This window comes from Callorhinus ursinus, unplaced genomic scaffold (assembly GCF_003265705.2).
Source record: "Callorhinus ursinus isolate GAN/ISIS: 27379988/994484 unplaced genomic scaffold, GSC_fseal_2.0 scaffold51, whole genome shotgun sequence".
NCBI lineage: Eukaryota > Metazoa > Chordata > Mammalia > Carnivora > Otariidae > Callorhinus > Callorhinus ursinus.
The window spans coordinates 4,462,302-4,477,081 of record NW_027397113.1 but is presented as its reverse complement, the minus strand read 5'-3'; the positions used below and the strand labels follow the sequence as shown (position 1 = coordinate 4,477,081).

Sequence of the window (14,780 nt, the reverse complement as noted above, 5' to 3'; positions counted from 1 at the left end):
CGGGACTCAATCCCGGGACTCCAGGATCATGACCTGAGCCGAAGGCAGTCGCTTAACCAACTGAGCCACCCAGGCGCCCGAAATTTTTCCAAATTTGATGGAATCTATAAATCCAACAGATCTAAGAATCTTAAGAAACACCAAGCCCAAGAAACAAAACTAAACCAAGACACATCTTAATTAAATTGGTTAAAACCAGTGGTAAAGAGAAAATCTTAAAAGCAAACAGGTGGGGAAAGCTTATTTACAAGGAAACAGAGATAAGGATTACAGAAAATTTCTCATCAGAAACAGTATAAGCTAGAAGAAAATGGAGCAACATCTTTATAGTACTGAAGAAAAAGCCTTCAACCTAGGATTCTTTACCTAACAAAAATATCTTTAAAAAAAAAAAGATGAAATAAGGACTTTTTCTGACATATAAGAGTTGAAAGAATTCATTATCAGATGAGAAATGTAAAGGAAGTCCTTCAAGTAGAAGAGAAGTGATACCAGCTGGAAACCTGAATCTACACAAAGAAATGAAGGGTACTGAAAATGGTGACTACATGGATAAATATAAAGACTTTTTTTCTTATTACTTTAATCTCTTTAAAACATAATTAACTTTTTTTTTTAAAGAGTTTATTTGACAGAAAGAGAGAGACAGCGAGAGAGGGAACATAAGCAGGAGGAGTGGGAGAGGAAGAAGCAGGCTTCCTGCTGAGCAGGGAGCCCAATGTGGGGCTCAATCCCAGGACCCTGGGGACACTTAACGACAGCCACCCAGGTGCCCCAAAAACATAATTAACTTTTAAAAACAAAAATAGCAATAATGTATTGTGAGGTTTATAACCTATGGTGAAGTAAACTGTATGACAACAGCACAAAAACCAGGAGGAGAAAAATGGAAATATACTGTTGTAAGGACTTACACTGTATGTGGAGTGGTATAATATTACTTGAAGGTAGACTGTTAAGTTAAAGATGAAAGGAACCATCAAAATAATACAACAAGGAGTTGCAGCTATTGAGCCAAGAAAGGAGATAAAATGGAGTCATAAAAAATATTGAGCCCTTCAGAGAATGAGAAGACAAGCCACAGACTGGGAAAAAAATAATTGCAAAAGACACATATGGGTAAAAGACTGTTATCCAAAATATACAAAGAACTTTTAAAACTCACAAAAAAAAATTTAAAACGGGCCAAAAACCTTAACAGACACCTCACCAAAGAAGACACAAGATGGCAAATAAGCACATGAAAAGATGCTCCACATCATATGTCATCAGGGAAATGCAAATTAAAACAATGAGATATCCCTACATACCTATTACGATGGCCAAAATCCAGAACACTAATAACACCAAATAGTGACAAGGATGTGGAACAATAGGAACTCTCATTCATTGCTGGTGGGAATGCAAGATGATACAACTACTTTGGAAGGCAGTTTGGTAGTTTCTTAAAAAAACTAAACATACTTTTTACCATGTGATCCAATAATTATGCTCCTTGGTGTTTATCCAAAGGAGTTAAAACTTAGGTTCACACAGAAACCTGCACAGAGATATTTATAGCAGCTTTCTTAATTGCTAAAACTTGGCAGCAACCAAGATGTCTTTCAGCAGGTGAATAGATAAATGAACTGTGGCACATCCAGACAATGGAATATTATTTTACACTAAGAAGAAATGAGCTATCCAGCCATGAAAACACATGGAGGCAGCTTAAAGGCATATTATTAAATAAAAGAAGTCAATATGAAAAGGTTACATACTATATGATTCCAAGCATATGACATTCTGGAAAAGGCAAAACTGTGGAGACGGTAAAAAGATCAGTGATTTCCAGGAGTTAAAGGGAAGGGAGGAATTAATATACAAAGGACAGAGGACTTTTAGGGCAGTGAAACTACTCTTTATGATTCTGTTAATGGTGGGTACATGTCATTATACATTTGTCCAGAGCCACAGAATGTACAATACTAAGAGTAATCCCTAATGTAAACTATGGACTTTGAAGGATAATGATATGTCAATGTAGGTATATCATTTGTAGCAATTGTACCACTTTGATGGGGGGATGTTGGTAATGGGAGAGCCTATACCTATGTGGGGCAGAGGGCATATGAGAAATCTCTGTACCTTTTGCTCAGTTTTGCTATAAACTTAAAACTGCTCTAAAAAATAAAGTCTGTTTTTAAAAATAATCAAAAAGAGGGCAGAAAAAGAGGAAGAAGAAGTAAAGAGAACAAAGTACAAATGAGACAAATAGAAAGCAAGATGATATATTTAAACTCAGCCATATCTATTATCATTTTAGATGTAAATGGTCTTTACAGCTATTTACATTAAAAGGCAGAGATTGTTAGATTGAATAAAGCAAGAGAACTATATGTTGCCTATAAGAATCCACTTTAAAATAAAGACAGAAATAGACCATGTGAAAGGATAGAAAAAGATATATCATGTTTAAGATATATACTATAGTATATCACTAATAAAAAGAGCCCTGAAGAGGGGCACCTGGCTGGCTCAGCTGGTAGAGCACGTAACTCTTGATCTCAGGATTGTAAATTTGAGCCCCATGTTGGGTGTAGAGATTACTTAAACCAAACAAACAAAAATCTTAAAAAAGCACTGAAGAGGCTATAAAGTAGATTTCAGAGGAAACAGTATTACTAGGGATAAAGAGGGTCATTTCATAATGATGAATTCCATACAGTGAGTACAATGTAATGAAGATAATAGCCCCAAATATTCATGAAACTTTTTTTTTATAAAGTGGTTTTTTTTTTAAGATTTTATTTATTTATTTGAGAGAGAGAGCATGAGTGTAGGGGAGGAGCAGAGGGAGAGGGCCGAGCAGACTCCCCACTGGGCAGGGAGCCCGATGTGGGGATTGATCCCAGGACCCTGAGATCATGACCTGAGCTGAAGGCAGACGCTTAACCGACTGAGCCACCCAGGTGCCCCCATTCATGAAACTTTTGAGAGAACTTTAAAATAAATGAAGAAAACTGATAGAATTGTAAGGAGAAATAGACAGATCCACAATTATATTTGGAAATTTCAACATACTTCTGTTAACAATTGATAGAACAAGTAGACAGAAAATCAGTAAGTCTATGGAAATCTTAAGTAATACTATGAATTAACTTGACCTAACTGACATTCATAAAACACCCTGCCCAACCACAGCAGAATATTCTTCTCAAGAACAAAAGGGACATTTAACAAGATAGACCATATTCTGAGCCATCAAATACATCTCAATAAACTTAAAAGAATTCAAGTCATATAAAAAAGATTTTATTTATTTGACAGAGAGAGACACAGCGAGAATGGGAACACAAGCAGGGGGAGTGGATGAGGGAGAATAAATAAATAAATAAAGTCAGAGTGGAAATCAGTAAAATAGAAAACAGAAAAGCAGTAGGGAAAAATCAATGAAATGTTGGTTCGTTGAGAGGATTAATAAAATTTTTTTTTCAAGATTTTCTTTATTTGACAGAGAAAGATAGCAAGAGAGGGAACACAAGCAGGGGGAGAGGGAGAGGGAGGAGCAGGCTTCCCGCTGAGCAGGGAGCCCGATACGGGGCTGGATCCCAGGACCCTGGGATCATGACCTGAGCCGAAGGCAGATGCTTAGCGACTGAGCCACCCAGACGCCCCAAGAGGATTAATAAAATTGATAAACATTTAGCCAGACAAATAAGGATAAAAGAGAGAAGATACAAATTTCTACTATTAGGAATTAGAGAAGTGACATCAGATATAAAAGGACTATCAGGGGCTTTTATAAACAATGTTAAATGTTGTTATCATATGTTAAATGTTAAATATCATATCAGTAAATTTGACAACTTAGATTAAATGGACAAATTCCTTGAAGGACAGAAATTACTAAAGTTCACTCAAGAAGAAATAGCTCTTGGGGCACCTGGGTGGCTCAGTCAGTTAGGCATCTGCCTTCAGCTCAGGTCATGATCCCAGAGCCTTCATCAGGCTCCCTGCTCAGCAGGGATCTGCTTCTCCCTCTCCCTCTGCCCCTCCCCCCCTCCCCCTGCTCATGTGCACGTGTGCTCTCTCTCTCTCTCTCTCTCAAATAGATAAAATCTTAAAAAAAAAGAAGAAGTAGCTCTATATACCTGGTCTATTATACCTATGTCTATTAAAGAGATTGAATTTATAGTTAAAAACCTTACCTTAATATTGAGACTATTTTAAAACTCTCAAAACTTAAGCATAAGAAAACCCAGTTTTTAAAATGGGCACAAGATTTGAACACACATTTCACAAAAGAAGATACACAATCAGGAAATAAATGCACGAGAAAGATGCTTAACATTAGTCATTAGGGAAAATGCAAGTCAGAAGCACAGTTTCACACCTATTTGGAATGAGAAGACTGACCATACCCCAGGTATTGGCAAGGATGTGGAGGAACTGGAACTCTTATACCCTATTTGTAGGAATAAAAAGTGGTACAATCACTCTGGAGAACATTTTGGCAGTTTCTTAAAAAGTTAAGCATATACATCATATGATCCAGCCATTTCTACTCCTCTAAATATTAATCCAAGAGAAATGAAAACATAATGTCCACACAAAAATTTATATACTAATGTTCATGGCACCTCTGTCATATAACCCCAAACTGTAAACAACCCAGTGTCAACAGGTAAATGGATAAATAAATGGTTCATTCAATGGAATACTACTTGGCAATAAAAGGAATGAACTGTTGATATACACAATAGCATGAGTGAATCTCTAAATAGCCATGCTGAATGAAAAACCTTGAAATATTGGATCAGGTGTGATAGCATCCAGGAAAAAGAAAACCCTTAAATACAAAAGTACATACTGTTTGATTGCATTTATATAAAATTTTTCAAAATGCCAACTAATCTTTACTTACAGATTAGGGGTTGCTTAAAGATAGGAGGTATAAGAGTTGGAGGGAATGATTGTGAAGGTCAGAGGATACTTTTGAAGGTGATGGATGTGTTCATTATCTTGATTGGGGTGATGGTTTCACAAATACGTATATAAGCCCAAACTTACCTAATTGTACATTTTATATAAATGCAGTTTAAGTATGCAAGTTATATTCCAATAAAGTTGCTATAAAAAATTACAGATACTGTTTCTGACAAAATAATAGGCCCTTTTGCACTTCTATTTCTTTGCCTGATTAGATGGGGAAGTTTAGGTGCCTAGACACCCAAGGATCACAGCATCTCATCAATTTACTTATCCTCCTCTGCTTTATAGTTAGAAAGGCTAGAGGATGGGAGTGAAATCCCTGTAAATGCTCCCTTCACCACACCTTTTATGTACCTTCTAGGAAGCACGTTCCTTGAAATGCATCTGCCATTCCCTTCAACTAGTTCACTGCAAATACGCTTGCTGATTTCCCTCCAACTTGGAAAGCTGTTGCCCACAACTTGAACAAACTAATTTCCACAAACTTCATGGTTTAAAAACCAAAAATTTATTATCTCATGGTTCTGGAGTCCAGAAGTCTGAAATCAGGGGCACGTGGGTGGCTAAATTGGTTAGGCTTTGGAGTCTTTGATGCACTTCAGGTCTTGATCTCAAGCCCAGCATGGAGCCTATTTAAAAAAATAATAAAAAAGAAGTCTGAAATCAAGGTTTTAGGAGAACTATGCTCCTTCTAAAGGCTCTAAGAATCTTTCCATTCCCCTACCAGCTTCTGGTGGCTCCCGATGTTCCTTGGCACAACATTCCAGTCTCTGCCTCCATCTTCAACACATGGCCTTTCTCCTGTGTCTCTCAAATTTCCCTCTGCCTCTTTTATAAGGACACCTGTCATTGGATTTATGGCGTACTCTAAATCCATGATGATCTTATCTTGAGATTCTTTTTTTTTGTTTAAGATTTTATTTATTTATTTGACAGAGACAGTGAGAGCAGGAACACAAGCAGGGGGAGTGGGAGAGGGAGAAGCAGGCTTCCTGCTGAGCAGGGAGCCCAATATGGGACTCGATCCTAGGACCCTGGGATCATGACCTGAGCCGAAGGCAGACGCTTAACGACTGAGCCACCCAGGCGCCCATTATCTTGAGATCCTTAATTACTTTTGAAAAGAACTTTTTTTTTTCCAAATAACGTCACATTTACAGGTTCTGGGGGTCAAGACTCGGACATACTTTTTTGGGAGCCACTGTTCCATTCACTATAGCCATCCACACCTCAGATTTCTAGGGATGGGTTCAGGGTAAGGCATGTGCCATTATCGTAGGACCTAGGATATATGGGTAGGATCTAGAAATGTTTCATCCTGTGAAGACCTTTTGCTTGGGTCTCTCTGATATCCTAGTGAGATCGCAAAAGGAAACGATCTGACCTCTTTTGCCCCATTCTGTTGCCATAGTGATAGCTCATAGTCTCAGGGCCATTCATAGCCCAATTAATTTAGCAGATGGGTAGTGAACTCAAGGTCTTACCCAGTAGTCCTAGGTCTTGGAAGTAAGGAACAGTCATTGAATCCTTAATCTGTGCCAAGATTTCCACTTTAATATCAAAAAGATCCTACAAAATAGGTTGTAGTTTTCCCATTTTATAGATGGAGAGACTGGTTAGAGAACTTTCCTAATTTGCTCAGGATCCCATAGTCAGCAAATGTCAAGGCTAGGCTTTGCACTGAGGTCTCCTGGTTCCAAAGTCTAGTAACATTGTTAACATATAGGACTAGTATAGGAATGTTCCACACCATATAGCCTAGGGAAGATGAGTGATCAGAGGCACTCATGAGCAGAACCTCTGCTTCTGCACTCAAGATCATTACTGTTTCCCTCTGGTGATGTCCTTCTAGTGATAAATAACTTGTTAGTGGCACAAGAGTGGCACCCAATGGCTTCAGCTAAAAACTACAAGATCAATGATGATAGGTCAAATTCTTTTACCTCTGGACCAGTCCCTCAGTTTCCACTTTTATTTTATTTTTTTAAAAGATTTTATTTATTTTTGACAGGGTGCACAAGCAGGGGAAGCAGCAGGCAGAGGGAGAGGGAGAAGCAGGCTCCCCGCTCAGCAGGGAGCCTGATGTGGGGCTTGATCCCAGGACCCTGGGACCATGACCCGAACCAAAGGCAGACGCTTAACCGTCTGAGCCACCCAGGCGCCCCAGTTTCCACTTTTAAACAGATAAAGTAGAATGGCTGAACTCTTGAATAATATAGAATAAAACAATCTATGGCTATTATATAGTTTATGGAGAAGTAGAAAAAATGAGAGAATATGTATTTAGAGTTTTATAGAATATATTTAGGAAAAGGCCATGCCTGGAGTGGATATTTAGAACCCGGGTGTTGGCACATAGGACATGGGCCATGAAGGAATAGACAAAGTAGTTCTCCAGGGCTAGTGTCACAAATGTGTGTAGCAGCTGAGAACATAAACCCATAATAAATAAGAGCAGTAACAGGGAAGTAGTTTTGTTAGGAAAGGTATTGATTTCTTGGGATGAGGGGGTAGACCAGAATCAAATGTCTCACAGTGTTAAATCCAAGGAGGTGTATCCCAGAGATTGGGCTGTCTCATCTGGGGGGATTGATGATGAATGAAGGGTATGCAAGATTCATCTAAGGCTGAGAGCTTTAAATCTGAGTGTGGGTATTTCCTTGGTGATACCAGCTTCAGGATAGGAGAAATGTTTGTCTATTACATGAGATTTTCTAGGCAAGAATGAAGTAAAAGAATAAGCTTTTTCTCAAAGAAGGAAGAAAAAAAGCGCGTGGCAATTTTTTCACACCATCAGGGCCATCTTTACCCTTCTGTGTTCCTTGGAATGTACTTAGACGTTGAAACTTGATTTAGTAAATAATACATGATAAGAGTATTTTTCATTGAGTTACAATTCACATACCATTAACTCTACCATTTTAAATTGTAGGATTCAGTGGCTTTAAATATATTCACTGTGTCGTGGAACAGTCACCACTAAATTCCACAATATCTCCATCAGGCCAAAAAGAAACCCTGTACCTATTTGTACTCAGTCCCAGTTCCCCTCCTCCCATCCTCTGGCAACCACCAGTCTACTTTCTGTCTCCATGGATTTGCCTATACTGGGTATCTCATGTAAATGGAATCACATAATAGGTAGCCTTTGGCTTCTTTCACTAAGCATAATGTTTTTAAGATTCATCCATGTTGTAACATGTGACAATGTTTCCTTTTTATGGTTGAATAATATCCTTTTGTATGGATATACCACATTTTTTCTGTACATCAGTTGATGGACATTTGAGTTACTTGACACTTTTGGTGATTATGAATAATGCTGTGAATATTTATGGGTGGACATATGTTTGTAATTCTCTTGGTTATATATCTCGGAGTAGAATTGCTGGGTTATATGGTAACTCTGTGTTTAACTTTTTTTTTTCTTTTTTAAAGATTTTACCTTTAAGTATTCTCTACACTCAACTTGGGGCTCGAACTCACAACCCTGAGATCAAGAGTCACATGCTTTCCCGACTGAGCCAGCCAGGTGCCCCACTATGTTTAATTTTTTGAGGAACTTTCAAATTATTTTCCAAACTGGCCATTTTACTTTCCCACCAGCAATGTATAATGGTTCCAATTTTTCCACATCCTCCTAGTATTGTCTGTTATTACTGTTGTTGTTGTTACTACCACTACCATCCTACTGGGTGTAAAGTATCTCATAGTGGTTTTGATTTGCATTTCCCTAATGAATAATGATGTTGAGTGTCTTTTCATGGGTTTGTTGGCCATTTGTATCTCTTCTTTGGAGAAAGGTCTCCAAATCTATCAAACCCATTTTTTAAAAAAAGATTTTATTTACTCGACACACAGAGAGCACAAGTAGGCAGAGTGGCAGGCAGAGGGAGAGGGAGAAGCAGGCTCTTTGCTGAGCAGAGAGCCTGATGCAATGTGGGGTTTGATCCCAGGACCCTGGGATCATGACCTGAGCTGAAGGCAGATGCTTAACCGACTGAGCCACCCAAGTGCCCCAAACCCATTTTTAATTAGGCTGTTATTTTGTTGAATTATAAGAGTTCTTTATTTTGAATACAACACCCTTATCAGATATGATTTGTAAATATTTTCTTTCATTCTTGTGGGTTGAGTTTTCGCATTATAGCACCCTTTGAAGCACAAAAGTTTTTAATTTTGATGAAGAGGATGTCTATTTTTATGTACTTGTATTCTTGAAAAACAAGAAGCTAGGAGGATTGGGTTCTGATCATAGTAAGAACTTAGTTTCTCTGTCCAAATCAAACCCAAGTGTGGCAAGGCTTTGAAAGGCTGCAGAGGACCACAAAACGTGCCCTGTGGCCTCCCAGGTTTGACCTCAGTCAGTTATATGTTGAGCACTTATCTGTGCAAGGTACACTATGCTAGCTGTAAAGGGATGCTGGCACAATGAACCTTACCTTTCAAGGAATTTAAAGTGTGGAAAATGGGGCGCCTGGGTGGCTCAATCAGTTAAGCGTTTGACTCTTGATTTCGGCTCAGGTCATGATCTCAGGGTCGTGAGACTGAACCCTGCTGGACATGGAGCCTGCTTAAGATTCTCTCTCTCCCTCTACCCCTCCACCCACTTGTGTGTACTCTCTACATACCTGAATAAATAAATAAAATCTTTTAAAAAAATAATGTGTAAAACACACACATAAAAATGATAAACAAGGGCAGGCAGTGCATCTTCAGAGCCCAAGGAGAGAGGCAGATGGTAAGCAGGTGACCAGAGTTTGGAGGAGGAAGAAAATGCCTCGAGTGCCTGGAATGGGTTGCAAAGGCTCTGACAGAAGGAAGCCTTGATTGGAGCTGGGTAGGGGACTCACATGAGCCAGGAAGAAGTAAGAGGGAGCTCCAGGTGAGGGAAGACAGCCCTGTGAGGTCAACAGAGCCAGCAGGCACACTTGTCTCATTGGGGCTTTTTCATGTTCCTACAAAACTCACTGAGTACTTCTGATTTTTAAAGCAGCTGCTTCCAGAGAAAAATGCAGAGCAGAGCACAGAGGATGCACATGAGAACAGCAGCCTGGAACTCCTTGCAGGTAAGGTTTCAGCTTTTCAAGTGAGCCCAGGACCAAAGCTGAGAAGTAAAAAATGTTGACTTCAAGCTTTCAAACTGCATCTTCCACCACAGCAAAATCCTGGGATTTCGTTGGCTCCCACTGCCACTAGGGGTGTTCTGAGGCAGCAGGGGGCATTCTCTCCCTAAAGCTGGTATGATAGAACTAGAAATTCCTCATAAAGTTTGTGCAGTTAAAGATAGTTGTACATGGAGGGGCAGGGCCCTGAATCCAGTTCATCCCTTTGTGTCTTTTCTCGATCATTAGTGCTGATAATGCAGCTCTCCCTGGTTTTAGTTACTGCTCTGTTTGGGGCTCTGGAGATTACTCCTGGGTGCAGAACACCTCAACCTTGATGTATGTTTTGGGGAATTGTTGTGTGTGATATGATTATAGTGGTCATTCCCCCGCCTCCTTCCAACACTTACACAGCCTTCAGATCCAGCAGTGGCAGAGGATGTGTGTATGGCTGGAAATCACTGTAGCCACTGGTGCCTGAGCCTGACAGTGCAGGTGCCAGGCACTATTCTGAGGTTTTAATGACTTTTTTAAAGATTTATTTATTTATTTAGGGGAAGGGGTAGCAGGCATGGGGGGGGGAGGGGCAGAGGAAGAGAGAGAAACTTAAGCAGACTCCCCACTGAGTGCAGAGCCTGATGCAGGCTCCATCTCACAACCCTGAGATCATGACCTGAGCCGAAATCAAGAGTCAGACGCTTAACTGAGCCACCCAGGCACCCCGATTCTGAGCTTTAAAATGCATTAATGCTAGCAGCGCCTGGGTGGCTCAGTCGTTGGGCGTCTGCCTTCGGCTGAGGTTGTGATCTCGGGGTCCTGGGATCAAGCCCCGCATCGGGCTCCCTGCTCCTTGGGAAACCTGCTTCTCCCTCTCCCGCTCCCCCTGCTTGTGTTCCCTCTCTAGCCGTCTCTCTGTCAAATAAATAAATAAAATCTTTTAAAAAAACAAAAATAAAATGCGTTAATGCTCTTAATTCTCAAAACAACCCTATGAGGTAGTGTTACTATTCCCATTTTACAGATATGTCAGTAAAATTACTGAAGGTCACACAGGTAGTAAATGGGAGAGCCAGAATTCAAACTGAGGTAGCCTGGCTCTAGTCTGTCTCCAAGAGCCAAGACTAGCAGGAATGCACCGTCAAAACAGTACCTGGGCTTGAGGGAATTTGGGGACTGACTTTAGCACCTATACTTTGTTGGTAAAATTCCTCTTTCCAAGGTCACAACTACAACATGCTGCATGTTGTCCAGACTTAGGCCTAAGAGGTGTTACTGAATCATTCTATCAGTTGAGCCTTGTTTTAAATGTTGTGGGGGCTATTGCTACTGAAAAGAACCCTGCAGTGAAGGCTTGTATAAAGCAAAGAATCTATTTATATAAATATAGATTTGGAGATTTAAAAGAGTGGATACAATTCAGTATTTATGCAGTGAAGAGTAAATAAGGAATTTCTTCCTTTCTTTAGAAGGGAGAAATTAACATTTTATCCAGCAACTTATGTGGACCCAGGGGGATGCTAGACTTTCCCACAGTGACCACTCTGACAGTGGTCCCCTTTGGCATGGGCAGCATTGGTCCCATTTCACAAGAGACAAGCCAGGCTCAGAGGTTGCTTTGCAGGTGGATAATCTGAATTTCAGTTTATGCTTTTTCCACTGTTCAATATAAGCCTTAAAATCTAGGTATATGTAATCCGGTGGAACCCTCTGGAAGACTGGGTGAGCTTCTCTGCTTGATAAAGCTGCAGCTCTAGTCACCATCAATCCTATGTCCCACGTGGGCAGTTCTGCTAAAGAAAATCACTGAAAGTTGGATGATGCCACCATATATCCATGGTCTGTTCACTGGGTAGTCCTTAGCTATCAGTCCTTTATGTCGTCTTCCTGGCCTTCTCATCAGTTGCTACTCCATTCTTTAAAATGTCTACCCAGCTTCTGCCTCTTGACTTAGCCCCCTACTTCACACTTAGTGCCCAAACTATCAGCATGGGGCCCCATCCCTGCTAGGCTCAGGGGTGGCATTAGCCCTACTGCTTTCTCAGAACCTACTTGCATCAGCTACCACTTCTGCACCTTTATTTTCTCTTCTGAGTTCTCTCCCCTTAGCAGGGCAATCTCTCAGTACTTAAAAAAAATCTCCCATGATCTTGAACAACTTCTCTTTCTCTCCATCACATTTCAGCCAGGGTTCTCAAAAGAGCAAGCTGTACCCTCTCCCTTTCTTCCTCCCATTCTCTAATCCTAACCCAGGGCACTTGCTTTCTTTGTGGCGTCTGCACTGCAAGGTCTCTTGTTTGGGAAGACTCCATAAGTACCAAATTGTACATTTATCTTTACTGTGCCTGAACTCTTTACAGAATTCAGCACTGTAAGACTGTGAACTCACCTCATTTTCCCCTCTGATCTTTCTCTTCAGCCAGCTTCCTTTGGCCACCCCCTAAACAATGCTTGTATAGCACTCCTTCCCTAGCTGCTCTCTTCCATCCCAGGCATTGAACTTTGCCTCTGGAGCTCAAGACTTTCCAGTTGGCATGACCAGCCCAGGCCTCTCTTGAGTGCCAGATGGGAGATTTATCTGCTCACTAAGCAGCTCCATGTGGAGGTCACATGGTCCTACCTCTGTCAGGATTTTTTTTTTTTTTAAGATTTTATTTATGAGAAAGAGAGAGAGGGTGAGAGAGCACAAGCAGGGGGGAGGGGCAGAGGGAGAAGCAGACTCCCCGTCAAAACAGGGAGCCCAATGCGGGACTCAATCCCAACGACCTGAGCCAAAGGCAGACACTCAAATGACTTGAGCCTCCAGGTGCCCCCCCGCCAGGATTAATAGCACCACTACCCATCCAGTTTTTCACATCTGAAATGAGATTCATTCAGGATGCCACTCATTCTCCTGTATCACACCTAATCTCTCCCCAAGGCCTATTGATTTGGCCTCATGAATATACTTCTTAACCTGGTGGTGCCTCCATCCATTCCTGCTGCCTTCACTCTCTGGGGCTCTTGAGGTCTTCATGTCCCGCCCCCCCCCTTTTTTTTTTAGATTTTATTTATTTGACAGAGAGAGACAGCGAGAGCAGGAACATAAGTAGGGGGAGTGGGAGAGGGAGAAGCAGGCTTCCCGCTGAGCGGGGAGCCCGATGTGGGACTCGATCCCAGGACCCTGGGATCATGACCTGAGCCGAAGGCAGACGCTTAACAACTGAGCCACCCAGGCGCCCTGCCCCCCCCCTTTTTTAAAGATTTTATTTATTCATTTGAGACACAGAGACACAGAAAGCATGAGCAGGGAGAGAGGCAGAGGGAGAGGGAGAAGCAGGCTCCTCGCTGAGCCAGGAGCCCGATGTGGGGCTCGATCCCAGGACCCTGGGATCATGACCTGAGCCGAAGGCAGACACTTAACCATCTGAGCCACCCAGGCGCCCCCCCCTTTTTTAAAGATTTATTTATTTGAGAAAGCGAGAGCACGTGCCTGCATGCACAGGGGGTAGAGGGAGAGGGAGAGAGAGTCTTAAGCAGACTCCATGCTGAGCACAGAACCCCATGTGGGGCTCCATCTCATGACCCTGAGATCACGAGCTGAGCCGAAACCAAGAGTCAGATGCTTAACCAATTGCACCACCCAGACACCCCGAGGTCTTCCTGTTTCTAGTTTGACTCTAAGCCACACCTCTGACAGAATAATCTAAATACAAAATTAACAATACATCTCCAGTGCTTATTAAAATTCCTCACTGCCTGTTTTCTACAGATAAAAATCCATTTCTTAGTCTTCTCTGATTCCTACTAACCCTTTCAGATTCATCTCCTAGACCCTCCCCCACCATGTTGCATTTTATGTGGGATACTAATTAATGCCTTTGGATATTTGCATCTTTCTACCTGGAATTCCTTTCCTTTCCCTTGTTGGTCTGGCATATTTCTCTTCATCCTTTAAAAACCCAGCTCAGACATCTCAGGGAAACCTTCTTCACCTCTAGGGATGAATAGCAGCTTCTTTCTGTGTTCAATCCCTGGGCTTTGTACACACTTCTGCATTCCTCCTAGCATTTGTGAGCCTCACCCAGAAACAGCTCATTGAGCTACATTCTCAGGACCTGCTTAGAAGGAATCTATGGGTACAAACTCACTTTAAATTTGCACAAGTCCATCAGTTAATGGGCACTGCTCAACGTACTGTGAGCTACGAAGGGAGAGGGGAGGCTGGCTTTCAGGGAGGGGGAATCACAGCTTGGCAGGGAGGGAGGAGCTGGACTCCACGAGAAATCTGTGTGTAGTGAATGAGTGGGCGTAAGCCCCAAGTGAAGACTGAAACCATTCTGCTGCCTCAGCCTTAAGGCCCGGAGCTGCGTTGGGATCCGGACAGACCTGATTGAAAGGAATTTGAGGTGGGAGGGCAAGAGAGCCGGGACCAGTTCCTCCCTTTCTTCTGCCCCAGGGGTCTTTCTAGCACGGGCCGTAGGCGCAAAAGTGGGCTTGTTTTCGCCTAGGGACCAGCGAGCAAGTTGAAAACAAGAGGCTCAAGAGGGGCTGCCTCCGGCAGGGCATGGAGGAAACGCGGGCCTTCCACTCTGCCAGGACCCGGAGCCCGTCAGAGGCCGCCGCGTGCCGCACGAAGCCCACAGGGGCCTCCCTGACGCCTGGCGGGAGCAGGGGGAGCCCCGGGGACAGCCTGGAGGTAACCGGGCGAGGGCCGCGCAGTGG

General features: G+C 42.1%; 1 protein-coding gene across 1 annotated transcript in view; it reads left to right on the top strand.

The window, feature by feature from the left end:
* Window positions 1-14,780, top strand: part of TOP6BL (TOP6B like initiator of meiotic double strand breaks) — a 105,741-nt gene that overhangs the window by 90,612 nt on the left and 349 nt on the right. Inside the window, exons 14-15 of the mRNA XM_073883416.1 lie at window positions 9,968-10,043; window positions 14,567-14,754. Coding sequence (XP_073739517.1) covers window positions 9,968-10,043; window positions 14,567-14,754 — 264 coding nt within the window. The remainder of the gene's footprint in view (window positions 1-9,967; window positions 10,044-14,566; window positions 14,755-14,780) is intronic.